Raw genomic sequence first — 18730 nt, 5'->3', positions numbered from 1 at the left:
GTTATAATCTTATTATTTCATATAGTGAAAGGTTGGAAGCAAAAACTTCTGTCTAATGGTTTTCCCATTCATATCCAAGGAATTCTACCTAAATCTTGATATCCTCTTGAGTGTGTATGAGGGGTGGCTGGCTTTGTGTCTTTGACTTCATTATTGGATTAAGACAATTGATAATTGAATATTCTACTTTGTGGTTAATTATACAAAGGGAAGGATTGTCTAGGCCTAGAGGTTTCCGGCCTCTCCTTGTGGTTAATTACATTGTGTCTTTGACTTCATTTTGAGCGTGGCATGATTGAAGAGATTTCCACCAATCACTTGAAGCGATAGCTAACAACAATTTTATCAATGAGCTTCAAGTTTTATGCCCTAAAATGCAGCCGGTTTAGAATAAAAATCCATACGACCAAAAGAAACAAGAACATAAAAAAGACATAGCTAGATTAGCATTTCGGAAGCACTCCGAATCTTTCAAAAGTAAAGGTTACATGAATTTAGCACTTTAAGCAAATAAAATACTTCCAACGTTGCCACGCAAAAAGAAAAAATGAAAAATTACATCCAGCGCACAAACCAAAAGGTTCTAACCTCGGACGTTTTGGGAACCTCGTCGCAGGCGATCTCGCACTTGATGTCGCCGAGATTGGTGTGCAGCGTTACTGACTGCAAAGGAAAAGCAGATAGCTGTAAAGTGAATTTTCTTTCAAATACAAACAGAAAACACGGCCAACAACTAGACCAGGGAAACACGAAAAGAGCATAGAACAGACACGGCAAAGAAAACGCAGCAATGTTTGAATTTGTCGCGGAATTATATGAGCAGTGGACTGTTCGATGAAATGCCTAGCAGAAAGCGTACCATTTCCGTGCGCGCCTACTTGGAAGTCAAGAACTCCTCGCCTGTGCAATCGGTGGAGCAACCATGGCAGCGCGAGACGGTGGAAGAAGTAACAAAAGAAGTACGGTTCTTCCAGAGTCTACCAGACTTCTCTTTATTTATTTATTTATTTTCATAAAATATTATTATTTTTATAAAATAATTATTAAAAATTTTTAATCATAAATATTTAATAAAAAAGTATAAATGAAATGTTAAAGATATTCAAGAAAAATATAATATAGAATGTAGAAACTTCATGATATTTACAAATAATTAAATACATGCATAAAAAAAATAATAAAATAATTTAATTTTTTTTAAAGATAAGAATTTATTTATGAGACATGTTATATTATATTTTTACTTTTTAAATAAGAAAAAAAAGTTCCTACATGTCACCTCATCTTCCACCACCCCATCTTCTACCATTTCATTTTTTCATCCAATAAATGCTTAACTATTCATATTGCCCTATAAAAAGACACCATCATCTTCTCATTTGGGACACACACATTTGATACTTCCATGTAAGTAGATATATGGTGAACATAAGAGAAGAAGAGAAATAAAGTGAAGACAAACATTTTGTACAAGAGATAAAAACATAACTGATGTTTTGTACAAGTTCCGCACCAAATCATATTGTAATTCCACTCGAGATAGTGAATTTTTTTATCACATCCGCCTGTAGAGTAGATATATATGAACCACGTAAAATTTATGTATCCTCTCTATTTATTTTTCTATTTATTTCTTATATCTTTTATAACACGTTATCAGCACTAGACTCTAACCAACTGAGTTATTGTTTTAATTCTTATTTTATTTATTTATTTCTTGTAAGTTTTACTCCACAATAATATAATATTCTCTAAAAGAGAATGTCTTTTAAAGTTTAAAAAATACTAATCTCTAAAAGAGATGGTAAGATAATCCTCCTGAAGAGGTTACATATTTAAATCTTTTGTATATACACACACACACACACATATATATATATATATATATATATGTGTGTGTGTGTGTGTGTGTGTGTGTCCCGAAAAGATAGTCCTCCTGAAGATATAATATATTTAAATTTCTCATCTACATATTTAATCTCCAAAGAGATGAACTTCCTGAAGATAATAAATATTTACCTCTTGAAGAGAGTACATTTTTAACCTCCCAAAGAGATGTTAAATCCGACCTCGTAAAAAGGTAAAACATTTATCCTTCAAATAAGGTAGTATATTTAACCTCCGGAATATATGATAAATTATTACGCAATTTAATATTACAAATTGAAATCATACTCCTGAAGAGAATAAATTGAGAAAAATAAAATAATGTTATTGAAGAAACATATTTAAATATCCCTGAATGGTGGAAAAAAAGATATATTATTATCTCGATTTTATTTCAGTTTTACATTTTGTTTTTTAAATTGCCTCATTATTGTTCATTTATTCACATGTCGAACATAAGTAAAGTAGAATTTGTTCCACTTGATATCAAAAATAACAATTATTTACCATGGATTCTTGATGTTGAATGCAATGAACTTGGGAAACACTATTTTAAATAGAAATATTGCGTCCCTGCAGGATCGCGCCAAGTTATAATCTTCCTCCATCATCATTTAAATGAAAAAATAAAGACTGAATACCGCACTGTTAAAGACCCACCTATCCTATGGAAAAATTTAAATGACAGATTTGACCACCAAAAAACTTTGATTTTACCAAAAGTTCGATATGAATGGTTGCATCTGAAGTTGCAAGACTTTAATACAGTCAATGAATATAATTTAGTTATGCATAAGATTAGTTTGAAGTTAAAAATTATGTGGTGAAAATATTACTGATGAAGACATGCTAGAAAAAACTTTTACTACTTTCCATCTCACTAATGTACTCCTGCAGCAGCAATATAGGGAGAGGAAATTTATTAAATTTTATAAACTTATATCATGTCCTTTTGTTGCTGAGCAAATTAACAAGCTTTTGATGAAAAATCATCAAATTCGTCCAACTAGTTCGATCTCATTCCCCGAAGTGAATATGAATAGATCTTGTGGTCGAGGACAAGGCCGCAAGCATGGTCGTGGCCATGATCGAAATAATCACTGAGATTAACGTGAGGCTACAATCCTCCAGAAGAAGGATAACCCCTAAAAGAGGGATGGTTCTCATAAGTGAGTTAATGATCAAAATCAGCGACCCAAACATCATAAAACTGAATGTTACAGATGCGAAAGAAAAATTCATTGGTCACGTACCTGTCTTACGTCTAGACATTTGGTAGATCTATACCAAGCCTCCCTAAAATAAAAGGAAAAGAGTAAAAAAAGTTGAAACAAATTTTGCTAATAATTTTGTTCCAATATATATTAATACTAGACCATCCAATTCTGTTTATCTTAATGTTGCTGATTTTATTGTAAATCAAGATGAAAATAATGATATAATATTTTAAGATATGTAGTAAGTAATACTGTATTTTAATTTTAATAAATAAAGTATCATATTTATTATTACTATGATCAATTATAATAATGGGTTTTTAAAATATGTGTTGTAGTGTAAATTATCTTAAAAATTTGATCGATTTTAAGAAGTCTTTGGAAAAAGTTTGTTTAACTGACAGTGCTACAACACACACAATTCTTTGAGATAGGAAATATTTCCATTACTTGAATATATCTTCAACAAATGTTAATACAATATCTGGTTCTGCAAATTTGATTAAAGGCTCCGAAAGAGCTAATATAAAATTACTCAATGGTACTTTATTACAAATTGATGAAACTTTATATTCTAGTAGATCCAAAAGAAATTTGTTAAGTTTTAAAGATTTAAGACTTAATGGATATCACATTAAAACTACAAATAAATGTAGTAAAAAATTCATTTATATTACTTTTATTGTTTTTGGGAAGAAACAAATTTTAGAAAAACTGTCAACTTTACCTTTTATATTGTATTATGCAAAGATTAAAACAATTGAATCATATAATGTCTTGCACCACAAGTGCAATGACCCAAAGTTATTTACACTTTGACATGATCGTCTTGGACATCCTGAAGAAGTAATAATGCGTAGAATCATTAAGAATTCACATGATTGTCCACTAAAGAATTAGAAGATTCTTTTATCAAATGATTTCATGTGTACTGCTTGCTCCCAAGGAAAATTAATTGTCAAACCATCTGTTTCAAAAGTAAGTCTTGAATCTCCAAGTTTCTTACAGAGAATTATGGTGACATATGCAGACCAATGCATCCACCATCTGGACCATTTAGATATTTCATAGTCTTAATTGATGCATCTATTAGATGGTCACATGTTTCTCTACTTTCTACTCGTAATATTGCATTTGCTAGACTTTTTTCTCAACTAATTAGATTACGAGCTCATTTTCCTAATTATCCAATTAAATTAATTTGTTTGGATAATGTTGGTGAATTTACATTCCAAAATTTTGATAACTATTGCATGTTACTTGAAATAGATGTTGAACATCCCATTGCTCATACTCATACACAAAATGGTTTAACTAAATTTTTTATTAAGGTACTTCAACCCATTGCTAGACTTATGATTATGAGAACCAAATTACCTTTATCTGTTTGGGGACATTCTATTCTTCATATTGCATCTTTAGTTCATATAAGGCCAACTGCTTACAATAATATTTCACTCATGCAATTAGTTTCTGGGCAACAACCTAATATTTCTTATTTAAGAAATTTTGGTTGTGCAGTTTATGTTCCTATTGCCCCTCCTCAAAGAACTAAAATGGGTCCTTAACGTAAGCTTGGTATCTATGTTGGTTTTGATTCTCCTTTTATTATTAAATATCTTGAATCTTTAACAAGTGATTTGTTTAAAACACGTTTTCAAGATTATCATTTTGATGAAGCAGTATTCCCTACATTAGAGGGAGTAAAATCAGTGTCTGAAATACAACATGAAATCATATGGAATGCCATGAGTTTATCCCATTTAGATTCTCACACAAATCAAAGTGAACTTGAAATTCAGAAGATTATACATTTGTAAGGAGTTGCAAATCAATTTTTTAGATTCTTTTATAGATACCAAGGCAATATTAAAATCTCATACACCTACTGCAAATATTCCAGCACGTATTGATGTCTCTAAAGGATAACAGTTGGCTAATGAACCTAAATCACAAGTTAAGCGTGAAAGGAATGTTGGTGCAAAAGATAAAACTCCTAGAAGAAGAAAATTAAAATCTGTAAATACTCCATAAAAGATTACAGAGGTGGACAATCCATTCGACATTCGCAAACTCATTTTTCCAAAAAATGAAATCCCTATTGTGGAACCTCCTGGAGAGGAATCTCCTGAAGAGAAAACTTTTGAAGAGATATCCCTTGAAAGGGGACAGGTACTTGAAAATAATAATGAGATCTCAATTCATTACACAGAATAAATGTATGATAGAAATAAAGTTGTTGTCAACAACACATTTGCATATGCAGTAGCTTCTGACATTATTAGAAGTAATGAGGATCCTAAACCTAAATATGTTAATGAATGTTGATATAGAAGAGATTGGCCAAAATGGAAATAGGTTATCACATAAGAGTTAAACTTTCAATCAAAAAGAGAAGTTTTTAGACCTATAGTCTAGACACCAGAAGATGTCCAACCCGTTGGATACAAATGGGCATTTATGTGTAGAGACCCGAAAAATTTAATTAATGAAAGTAATAAAAGAAAAAAAATGAAAGAGAAGGAAAAGGAAAAATGGGGATCAGCAGGGGTTCGTTAACAAATCGACGAATATCCCTCTAGGTCTCGTCAACGAAGTACACGTGTCTTGTCGATGAGAAGATACCGAGAGGTAGGGAATTTCAGGTTCGTCAAAGAACCAGTCTCCTTGTCGACGAAGTGTCTTCATTGGTTTGTCGATGAATCACTTGAACTTGTTGACGAATGCTAGCCTATAAATAGACCTCAGGTCATTTTCAACGTAATTTCTCTCATTTTCTCTCTTCCTCACAAGGGTTTCGATCTTCCTTCTCTCTCTCTCTCTCTCTCTCTTCGATTTCGGCTTCACTAAAACTCATTTTGATGATCAAGAACCATCACGAGGTTCGTGGGGAGATTCTCTACAACTTAACTGGAGCAGATTTTCAATTTGGAGTTCCGGGGCACCATCCCAAGATCAGGGTAAGTGAAGTATTTTAGGGTTTAATGAGCTATTTGAAGTATTCGGAACTTAAGAAGTGCTAAATGAGAATTGTTCTGGGAATTGAATTAATTAATTTGGGGAAATGTGAATTTCAGGCTTTTGAACTGCAAACGTCGTGGAGCATAAGATTTAGGGTGTTAGTGGACCTCTCAGTAAGTCAGGTAAGGGGAATAAATTATAATAGTATTTTAGAAATTATGGATTGAATAAATATGTGAAAATGGTGATATGATATTTTAATTGTATATATTGTGATATGAATAACAGACAAAATTGTGTGGCATATGAGTTATACTGAGAACATGTTTGAAACTGGGTTGTGTGAATTGCTTGGTGAATTATGAGAATATTAAATAAACATATATTGAAATGTTTTTTTGCAGAAAAGAATATATGAGAAACCCAGTGACGTTTATATACTAAACTGTAATGATAAGAGAATTGTTTTATTGAAAAACAATGAAAAAGTGGTATATCGAAGAATATTTTTTGAGAAATGATGAAATATGTAACATGGATATGTTTACTGGAAAAATGATGGAACATGATATATATATATATATATATATATATATATATATATATATAGAAATGATTTCTGTGATAAATGTGACAGTACGAAATAATGATATATTTTATATTGAGAAATGTTGAAATACGTGAAATGAGAACTTATTGCAAATACTCAATTGGGAATATGGAAATGCGAGTATTGCAATGTGAATACTATAATGTGAATATTGAAATGAGAATATGAAAATGTGAATGTTGGAATGTGAATACTGTAATGTGAATATTGCAATGTGAATACTGAATTGTGAATAGTGAAATATGAATGTTGAAATGAGAATACTAGAATGTGAATGTGTAAATGTGAAAATAAGAACCCTGATGGATGGATTATGATAGAAAGCACGGTACTGATGCTAGTGAATGATAAGTGCAACCACACTGGCTCATGGAGAGTGTGGCGTGACAATCGAATGAGCCAGGGAAAATGGTAGTTTTGCTCCCTGTAGTTCGGACCAGGGTTAGGCAGGTCATTCGTACTACAAACGGGTATATGTTTATTTTGATCTAACTGGGTAGGCCAACTGCGGTTTAGATCCACCCTTCAAACTGCACAACCTTGACCATGGGGGGAAGTATGGCATGGAAAATATGCTCAGGGTAGCCATGAGTTACAAACACACATGTATTGGTTACCGATGACACTCATGTGCTAGATGATGAAATGGAAATGGAAAAAGAAATAGTGTGAGTTTAATAACATAAATAAATAAGGCGAATAAAACTCTCTACTTGAGGGCTTACTGAGTAAGGCGAGTGCCCTAATAAGTATCAGTTGTAGCTTCACCTGAGTTAATCAGGTAAGGTTACAAACTATATTAGAGCAGAGGGGAGCTACAAGTATGGGCGTGCAATCTCCCCTATCCTTAGGAACTTTCGCTGATAAATATGAGTTGCATGTGAATGAGTTGAAAAAAAATGGAATTAGATCTTATAAAAGCTTGTGTTTTATATCTATATGATTATGAGTATAAATGGTGTATTTTTCTCAGATGGTATTATCACTTAAATGAGAATATTATGAAATAACGAAACTCTTACTGCCACACACTGTAAATAATTTATTCCGTTTTACTGAGATGTGTCTCACTCAAATATCTAAATATTTCAGGGAACCGTGACAAACCAGGAGATAGAGCTCCGAGATAGAGGGGAGCGTACACCCTAATAAACGGGGTGAGTGTTTTGAGTTGGGAATGTATGTTACCCCTAGGGTGTTTTGCTATTTTGGAAATGGGTTAGATCTGTATATATGTATATATATATAAGAAAAAAATTGGTATGAAAATCGGGGCGTCACATTATGCGCAAGGGAAATGAAAATAATAAAATTATTCGATAAAAAGCAAGACTTGTGGCACAAGGTTTCTCGCAGAAACCCGAAATTGATTGTGAGGAGACATATTCTCCTTTAATGGATGGAAACACTTTCAGATTTTAATTGGGCTAACAATCGCTGAACAATTGAGCCTGCGTCTTATGAGCTTAGTAATAGCATACTTATATGGATTGTTGGATAATGAAATTTATATGAAAATCCCTGAAGAATTTAAGTTGCCAAAAGCAAAACCCATAAAGTTATATTCAATTAAACTCCAATGTTTTTATATGGATTAAAGCAATTTGGACGCATGTGATACAATCGATTATGTACATACCTTGTGAAAAAAGGTTTCATAAATGATTCAATTTGTCAATCTGTTTTTATTAAAAGATCAGAATCCAGATTTGCTATAATTGTTGTTTATGTTGATGATTTAAATTTAGTTGGGACTCTTATAAAGCTCACTAAAGCTACTAATTATTTAATGGCAGAATTTGAGATGAAATATTTAGGAAAGACAAAATATTGTCTTGGCCTACAAATTGAACATGTAAATGGCGGAATTCTTGTGCCTCAATCTAAATATTTCGAAAAGGTATTAAGGCAATTTTTTATGGACAAAGTTCATCCTTTGGTATTTCCAATGACGATGTGTCCATTTCGACCTCATGATAAGGGGGAGGAAGTACTTGGTCCTGAAGTACCATATTTAAGTGCTATCAACTCTCTAATGTATTTGGTCAATTGTACAAGACCCGACATTACATTTGTTGTAAATCTATTAGCAAGATTTAGCTCTACTCCTACTCAGCAACACTGTAACGTAATTAAGCACATTCTACACTTTTTGAGAAGTACATCTAATTTAGGTCTATTCTACTCATTTGATTCCAAATCTCAAGTAGTATGATATGCAGATGCTAGATATCTATCTGATCCTCATGCACAATGCTAAATCTCAAATTGTATATGTATTTATTTACGAAAAAACCGCTATATCTTGGAAATCAATAAAACAGACGATTACAACAACATTCTCCAATCATTCTAAAATACTAGCTATCTATGAAGCTAGTAAAGAATGCGTGTGGTTCGGATAAATGATTTCTCATATCCAAGAAAATTGTGTTCTTCAATCAATCAAGGATATTCCAACAGTTTTATATGAAGACAACGTTACATGTATTGCTCAACTAAGAGAATAATACATAAAGGGTGACAGGACAAAGCATATCTCTCCAAAATTCTTCTATACGCATGAACTCCAGAAGAATTGCGATATATATATTTAGAAATTCCGATCAAGTGATAATCTAGTAGATTTGTTCATTAAAGCTTTGCCAACTACAACATTTAAGAAATTGGTTCATCTCATTGGAACGAGACATCTTAAAGATCTTAGCAGAAAGAGTTACTATATGGGTGACATCTAAGGGGGAGTGTTATGAAAAAAAATGTTGTCACTTCATCTTCCACCACTTCGATTTTCACCACATTAAATGCTTAACTATCCCTATTGCCCTATAAAAGGGTACCCTCCCCTTCTTATTTGGGGACACATTTTGATGCTTCCATATAAGTAAATATATAGCGAGGATAAGAGAAGAAGAGAGACCAAGTGAAGAGAGACATTTTGTATAAGGGATAAAGAGAGAAGTGATATTGTGTACAAGGGTTAGCTCCAAATCAACCTATAATTTCCCCCAAAATAGTGATGTTTTTTATCTCATCCGCCCGTGGAGTAGGCATATCCGAACCATGTAAAATCTCTGTCTTGTCTCTATTTATGTTGAAATTGGTGTGATCCTAAGAGGGGGTGAATTGAGTTTTAAAAATATTCAGCTAATTTAAATATTTACACCAATTCACCACAATTCACATCCCATTCAGTATAATAGTGTGTATGAAAAATGATGAAGTTATACATTTAAACATACACGAGCGACTTATCTCATTTAACTCAAATGTGTGCATGCAAATAATTGTAATAGTGAATAAACAAGCATGCACAAATAGAAATTTAAGTGCGGAAATTTAAATGAGATAGAGAGAGAGTAACAAACGAATTTGTTATCGAGGTTCGACCAAACCAGCCTACGTCCCCGCCTTAGGCATACCCCTTAAAGATTACACTATCCCTACGCACTTAAACGGGTGGAGTAGAAGTCGTTTACATCTTCTCCTTATAGGGTGAGAAAAACCCTAGTTCAATTATCAGGCTGAGCCCAACTGGTCTCCCTTACGGGGCGGAGACACCCCAGTTCAATTAATGGGCTGAACCCAACCAATCTCACTTATGGGGTTGAGACTCCCCAGTTCAATTAACGGGCTAAACCCAACCGATACAATAAAAATAATTTTTGTACATGAAACGTGCTTTTGAAATATAAGCAAAGATGTACATATTAAAGCTCAAATACATACACTTTAATATGATATAAGTTATGCTCGGTAGAAAAAGGGTGTAAAACAGAAATTCTAATTTTTTACGAAAGATATATATGATAAAATGCATAAAAGATTTGAACCCTAATAAAATACTCTCCCAAAAATATTTTTCAAAGACGAACCGGAGAACCTAGGGTTTTTGGTCTTAATAATATTTTTGCAAAAACAAAGATGTGTGATCTTTGATGTTAAGAGAAATGTGCAGTACGCGCTTCAAAGATAAAAATAAAATAAGTATTTCTCCAACAAAGATTAGTAATAAAAAGTATTTAGAAAAATTAGGATTTATGCTCAAATGTTGTTTTAATAAACACAATCAAAATAAAAGCCTAAACAAAATACTCTCTTAAAAATGTTTTCAAAGAAAGAATCAAAGAAAGTTTGGAGAGTATGAAAAAGATTTGCTGTAACGACCTGCTTTTCATGTTTTTTTTTTCCACTTAACACATATAAAATATATAGAAAATCATTCTGTGTTAACTACTGAAAACATCTCATGCCCAAAGGGAGCACCGAGGAAACTCTGTTCACATTACATTCCTATGCAACGGTAAACATAAAACTGTAAACAATATTTACAATACCAGAAATCTAAAAGTCCCAAAATACACATCACATAGTACCCAGTGACATCATCAAAAACCCTTGGATCTACCCAAACAACCAACACCCAGGAAACACTCTGTAAGAACCCGAACCGTTATAGGTGGGTTTAATTAAAATAAAAGAGGGGCAAATTTAGAATTTAGTAGGCTTCGTCAACGAAGCCAGGGTTCATCGACGAAGTCCATGTAAGTCTCTTCGACGAAATTCAGAAGCTCGTCGACAAGGAGAAGTTGAGAGATTTCGAGAAACCGGTATTATCAAGATTTATCGACGAATCCATCGTCTCGTCGACGAGCTAACTATATGGCCTCGTCGACGAGGACGCCATTCGTCGACGAGGGCAGCCTGGCTAAAGGAGCTATAAATATCAGTTTCATTACTTCTTAACTAAGAAATCTAAATATCCTCTCTCTCTATCTCTCTAGAACTCATCCTCCTCTCTCTCTCTCTCTAGATTTCTTCGCCGTTCATCGCTGGAATCGATGATCTAACATTACCACGAGGATCAGGGAAGGATTCTCTACAAAACCTACGGATCAGAATCCTGTTTCAGAGATTTTTGGGTTTCAGCTTAAAATCGACGTAAGGCTCGGTTTTCTTTTTTGATCCAGTAGTTTGATAGAGAACGGAGTCGTGAGTATTTTCTGTACTGGGATTTGTAGGTTTTGGAACTCGATTCGCTGTTAGGGGCCTTAGAGTTCGGGATTTGCTATTTGGAGGAAAGGTAAAGGGAATTGTGTTTATATCGGTTATTTTTGAAATCGAACTCGGTAGAACTGTGGTTTACGGTCTTGTGTGTGTTTTGGCTACTCATTTGGGGGGATCTAATGAGGAAAACTATGGGTTTTTCATGCTTACAGTTTTGGGAAAAAGGGGGCGACGGGCTGCATCCTTGGTTTTGTTGAAAACCGAATTTATATGTTGATTTATACTATGTTATAGGGATGGTTGTGCCTTAACTTGTTTTAAACTGTATATGTTTGGAAAACCATGATTTTAGATTACCAAATTGGTGTGATTTGTTTGGTTATATGGTCATGCATGTGTGTGTGATTGGTTGAAATGTTAGTAGGAACGTTGTTCCGAATTTGTTCCAGGTACTGAGAGTGTCCGACTCTATATCCAAGGGCGTATGAAATCACTGGCTATAAGTTGACAGAGTGTCTGGCTCTATATCCGAGGGCATGAGCCTATCCCAGCTGATCACCGAAGGGTGTGGATCCACCAATTTAGCACCGGTACGATGCCATGGGAGTCGGGGACTAGCCATGTGCCGGTGGCGCCATATTCGTGGGTTGGCTACGGGCCAACGCCATATGTTGCGGGCCAGCTTCGGGCTGAAGGGTGTGCCGACACCGGGGTTTGCTGATCATGTGTATGTGTGCGTGTATGCATTGTTGTGAAATTAGAACTGGAACTGCATTTAACTACGTGTATGTTGCATCATGATAATACTCAAATGCCACACATCGATATAACATGTATTCTTCCTTACTGAGGTGTCTCACCCCTGCTGTACGTACATATTTTTCAGGTCCTTCGAGTAATCGGAACTAGCGTCTTTGTGTCGAGAGCGTAGTGGCCGGTGTACTGCGGGTAGCGCTTAGGTAAGTGTTAGGACTTGTGTTTTGCGGGTTGCCATTTTGAGACATGTCGGGCACCCAGTTTTACGTTGTATGTTAGAGCCTTATTTCTGCTCTTGTATAGACTCTGGTATGGTACCATGCTTGTATAAAAAGACCTTTTTTCGCAGCGTATATTCTGTTATGTTTGGATGTGTATAGGGTGCCTGGGAACCCCAAGGGGTCGGACCCTTATCCTTTGTACTGTATCTTTAGATGTTTTATTGGATACAGGGACAGGTTAGGTTACATTTTCACCTCTAGGTCCCATTTCCGAGTTCGGGGCGTGACAGTTTAGTATCAGAGCTAACCAGGTTATTAGGTCTTATAGAGTTGGTTAGGCTTAGTTGTGAGTATATACCAGAATATAGGATGTTGGATATGGGTAGAGTTGGTTGAGGGTTGTTCCGTTGCTAGACCGAGACTTGTTGGCAATATTCCGTGTTTTTCCTAGAATGACGATTTTAGTAAAAGCAGGGCAAACCATTGATAACTTTCGTGTTGGTGTGATAGGACAGACCTGGACCTGGCAGTGAGTAGTTAACACGATTAGTTATAGATAATTGTGTTAACTATACGTGTTGTAGGGATACTGATAGATTCCTATTGTGTTGCAGAATGGAGCCCAAGAATAATGATCTGAGAAGTGGCTCCGAGGAGACAACGAGTGATGAGTCTCCTTCTATGCCTCGAGGTTTGACGAGGCAGGTTTTGTGGGAGATCGGGCAGAATGTGAGGAGACGCGAACACTCTTCTACTGCTGCAAGGTGCACCATTGAGAGGTTCATGCACATGCATCCTCTGACGTTCTTTGGAGGACTTGATCCAACGCTAGCAGAGGACTGGATGAAGAAGACTGAGAGGATCTTGGAGGTCTTGCACTGCACGGATAGGCAACGAGTCCTCTATGCTACCTTCCAATTATCTGGGGGGGGGGCGGGTTGATGGTGGACTGCAGTAAATCTGCTGGAGAAGCAGAGGGGCGGTCCTGAGGAGATGACGTGGAGCTGTTTCAAGGAGGTGTTCTTTGATAGATACTTTCCGGCCTCAGTACGTGATGTGAAGGTGGATGAGTTTTCTTCTCTGACTTAGGGGAGTATGACAGTGCAGGGATATACGGCTTGGTACATAGAATTTTGGTAATACTGAAAATACCTAAAATACCTAAAAATCTACTTACCCTAGTTTTGGGATAATTTCCAAACTGCTCAAATTGAATTTCCGCTCTAGCTAGGTTGTAGAGAATCTCCCCACGATCATCGTGGTAGCTTCTGATCATCAAACCGGGGAGAATCGGAGCCAAAAATCTAGAGAGAAGTGAGAGGGTGCGTTTTAGAGAAAGAAAGAACTGGGGAGAAATGAAATTTCACAGGAAATCTAATTTAGGATATATATATATATATATATATAAATGATGTCCACGTGGTCTCGTCAACGAGCCACGTCACCTCGTCGATGAGTTCATGAAAGTGGTTCGTCGACAAAGACGGTGCCCTTGTCGATGAATTTCAGACCCTGAAAAATAGTCTCTCGGTATATTCTAGTCGATGAGACACGCGTCCACGTCGACGAGCCCAAGCAGATGAGTGTTCGTCGACAAGGCCCTATTATATCCCCTTTTAAACATTTTTTCCCCTTCTCTTTTCTTTGTTATTTAATTTCAGTAATTTTTTGGATTATTACATTTTCCCTAAAGAAAATTTTTTGCAATAAAAATAGGTTTGGGAGAACTTTGATTAGGAAAGGTCAGAATAAATTTGAGATAAAATTATGGCTAATCAAAGTTTTTAATTTGAGGTTATGAGGGGGCATATATAGAGTTTTAGAAAATTCTGACCGTTGGGGACACGTTTGGTATTTTTAAATTTGTTTAATTAAAATTTGAGTGCGTTTAGGCGCTGAAAATTAACCCAACCTGAGCGATTCGGTCAATCAAGGGTAAGGGCCAGTCGACCACTTTTATAAGTTTGGTCGACCGAGGAAAATTTGCACTACAGGTTTGGTTGACCATATTAGGGTGTTTTTGAACCCTTCGTGGGTTCGGTCAACCATGGCAAGAGGCTGGTTGACCATTCATGTAGTTCGGTCGACCATGGTGTTTTTGAATTGTGAGTTCGATCAACAAAGTTGTTGGAAAAGTAGATTTTTATAATTCAGTTGATCGAGGAAGGTTAGTTCAAAATAGGTCGGTCAACCAAGGCAAGTCAAATTGTTAACTTTCTCCCTGTTCGGTCGACCAAAGCATTTGACACACTAAGGGGTCGGTCGATCGAACATTGGTCAACATTTGACTCTGGGCAAGTTCAGCCAACCGAGCTTATTAAAGCTCGAATCGGTCAGTTGATCAAGGGCATTGACAATTAATATTTTGCCCAAAAAATTCAACGTCGGTCGTTGTTTTTGCCCCGATTTTGACCATAACCAATTTAAACATTTTTGTATGATTTAGTTGTTAATAAAAATTTTTTTTGTGAAGTGTGTTGGTTCCTAGGGTCTATCTACGATCATCTGAGCTTTCTAACATATCATGTAGATGCATGCATTATTACTATAAAGACCCGAAAAATTAAAATGATTAAAATAATTAAGAAAAAATAATAAATATAATTAATTAATTAATTAAAATTATTAATCAATTAATTAGTTAAACATTATTAAATTGATGTATTAAATAAATAAATAAAAAGAAATAGTATGAAGGAAAAAATAAGAAAAAAAACTAATTGAAATAAGATATATATGTATATATCCATGTAAGTTATTATATAATATATATATATATGTTTATAAAAAAAAAGATATAATATTATATATTAAATATTGGATGCTTATCATCCAGATTGAGATAGAATTTGCAGAACAGAGAGAGGGTTTCACGCCAGGCTCCTGCCACGCTCGTTTCGTCTCCGTCTCTTTCTCTTTCAATTTTTCGACGGATTTGTGGCGGATCGGGAAACGGAAGGTGCCGTTGGATTCCTAACTCCGCCGCTGACATTTCTACTAGAACAGATTTGTCGTGAGAGCGACTTAGGCACCATTTTTAGGGCAAGACAATTTTTTCTTAATGTCTCAATTTCTCTTTAAATCTGCCATTAAATCGACGATCGAGCACCACCACGTAGTCCTAGTCACGATTGTCGTCATTTTGGCGTAGGTAGACTTCTAATTGGAGTTTTTTAGGCCTCACTCCAAAGCGAGAGTGGGATTTGAAAATTTTGGCAAATTGGGTATATTTGCGGGTATAACTATTTATTTGGAAATTATGGCCTTAGGAAATATTTAAATAGTATTTTATTTTGAAATAATTTAATGGAATTAAGATTTTTGAATCAGGATCCGGGTGAGCGCCGCGGGCATCTGTGTGGGATTCCTGTCGGTGTAGTTTGACAATTCAGGTAAGGGGAAATGATGTAATAACTCAGCTTTTTATGAATTAAATAAAATGGACCATGTTATTTATATATATATATATATATATATATATGTATATAAGTTTTTCATTTGGGTATAAATGCCAACCATGCAATATATGTTTTATGAACCTAGGATTGTTTATATAGTTATGTATATGCGAAAGTAAATGGATAAAAGTGGAAAGTAATTTCTAAGAAATTATGTAAGAAATGAAATATATTTTATCATATAAATGTTAAATGTGGGTTGGCCTATTTAACATGAATAAGTATGAATTTTACTGTTAAATTTTGTGGTATGAGTAAATATAAATGTTGTGCAAATATATGATAATTGTATGAGATGCAGATTAAGTAAGTAAAGCAATGAGAATAAAATATGATATGAACCATGTTGCTTGTGTTTGTTAAATGCAATCATGTAAATGTAAGACAGTTGAAAGACAATCACGTTAGCAGATTCTAGCGCATTTGTATGTGAACTAACTGATGACAGCTAAAAGGAACAGTGTTTGAAGATTCTAGCGCAATTCTATGTGAATTAACTGATGATGGCTAAAGACTAGATGTAGTACAAATGAATGAAATGAAAACGTTATGCAATGGAATGACAATGTAATGAAATGAAATTTGAAACGTGAACAATACAAATGGGAAAGAATCACTTAAAGTGAAATGAAGTGCAATGTTTAAGTTATAAACATGAACATATGTGTATGCATGAATAATGTCAGAAATGAATAAAGTATTATGATATTAGAAGTATCTATATATGTAGAACATGTTACGATTGGGCGAGGCAAACTCTTTGCCTGAGGGTTTGCTGAGAAAGACGAGTTCACTAGTAGCTTTAGATGTGGCAGTAACTGCATAACGTACTAGGGTAGAGAGAACCTATTTGTATGGGTGGGTAGATTTCCCTATCTTTAGTGCCTTTGCTGGCAAACTATTGTTGAATGCATGAGTACGAGATCAAGTTAATACTTGAGGGCTTACTAAGTAAGGCGAGTGCCCTGGTATGCTTCAGTAGTGACTTTCGGGTTGCCTAAGTATCGGAGCAGAGGGGTGCTACTTGTATGAGCGGGTAATTACCCCTATCCTTGGGTAATCTCGTGAGCTAAATCTTTGCATATATTATGAATTATGGATTATCTGGAATTTATTAGGTATAACGCACCGGACCTGGGATTAAAGGTTCGGGGCGTTACAATTACAGACCAAAATAATAAAAATTAAATGCAATACAAGTAGAATCAAAATATCTTCTTCTTTTACTTTTCATTTTCCATGGAATTCGCGAGGAGAGTGTGAACTTTATATTCTTGCTGACATTCATTTTTCGGTATCTTATATTTGTGCTGAAACGAAACTTGTTCACACACTAAATGCACACATAAGATACTGGTGCTTTGTTAGCATTAAAATAGGAATCGAATTCAAAAAGTCAACAATTTATTTAGTTTTACTTAGTTTTTTGCATCTTTTATAACATATATTAAGTTGTCTAATTACATCACAATTTTAGACAAACAATTATATTCTTAAATTTTCAATAATTTTGAATTTCGTCAACTTAGTGATGCTAATATTTATAAAAAGTTCAATCTTATCTTTGAAATTTTAGAAAAATCGAAAGTGTTATTTAAAATAGAAGGGAAATAAACGGTTTCATTGTAACAAAAATCATTAACACAAATAATATTTCAATTACAAATTAATCATTTAAAATTTAAATAATCATGTGCAAAAAAATTACTTCCATTAATTTATTATCTTTTGTATGATTATTTTTGCATCATGCATACATAATAGTAAAATGACATATAATTTGTAACAAGAAAATAGATATATCTTTATCTTTTATTTTATCTTCTGATTTTTCAAATTCTAAAAATGCAAATCATCTATATGGAGAATTTAAAAATAATGAAGAGATACTTTTCAAATTTTCTAAATAAATATTAAAAATAAAAAATTAATGTAACATTAATGGAAATAAAAAATAAAAAATATTAATTTTATTTCCATATAGGCTCATACCCTTTGAAAAAAGAAAAAGGTATGCAATTTTATATTTTATGGGTATTTTATATATATATATATATATATAATTATTATTATTATTATTATTAACTCCCTTGTCTTTTCTTTATTATCTCATACCCATTTCCCCACTTCTCATGCAAGCAAACCCATTCCCAAGTACATCTTTATCTTTTAATATATTATTTAAGCTCTCTCTCCTCTTGATGTTATTTGGTTGCATTAAATGAGATCACTCCCCATTCAAGCCTCTCTCTCTCTCTCTCTCTCTCTCTCTCTCTCTCTCTCTCATCCTTTACATTTCTCTCTTTTTTGTCTTTTTCTTTTTCTACTCTCCCTACGCGTTGTATTCATTAATGCAAAGCACTTTTTTTTTTTTCTTTTTGCTGACAGCTCGCGTGCAATGCATGCAAGCTTAAGTAACTTCCTTTGCATTAAAAACCTTTTTTTCCCCATGCATGCATGCATGGTGAGACCCAATGCAAAATTAGTAAACTTCAATCCAATTTTTCCCAAGTTGTGTAATTCACATGTAAGCAGTGCACAAAAAATTACAAAGATGTCATTCTTCAATCCTCTATATATTGGAACATATCCCTAGTTAATTTTCATAAGAAA

General features: G+C 34.2%; 1 protein-coding gene across 1 annotated transcript in view; it reads right to left on the bottom strand.

The window, feature by feature from the left end:
• The window catches only part of LOC131166071 (peptidyl-prolyl cis-trans isomerase CYP18-1), a 28795-nt gene extending 27793 nt beyond the window's left edge, over nucleotides 1-1002 (bottom strand). The window contains exons 1-2 of the mRNA XM_058124304.1: nucleotides 860-1002; nucleotides 589-663 (exon numbers count right to left, since the gene is read on the bottom strand). Of these exons, the coding sequence (XP_057980287.1) occupies nucleotides 589-663; nucleotides 860-862 (78 nt within the window). The 5' untranslated portion in view covers nucleotides 863-1002. The remainder of the gene's footprint in view (nucleotides 1-588; nucleotides 664-859) is intronic.
• Nucleotides 1003-18730: the final 17728 nt, after the last annotated feature.

Source organism: Malania oleifera, chromosome 10 (genome assembly GCF_029873635.1).
Source record: "Malania oleifera isolate guangnan ecotype guangnan chromosome 10, ASM2987363v1, whole genome shotgun sequence".
In the NCBI taxonomy this organism is placed as follows: Eukaryota; Viridiplantae; Streptophyta; class Magnoliopsida; order Santalales; family Ximeniaceae; genus Malania; species Malania oleifera.
The sequence above is the reverse complement of the archived record's forward strand: the minus strand, read 5'-3'. Positions and strand labels throughout refer to the sequence as shown.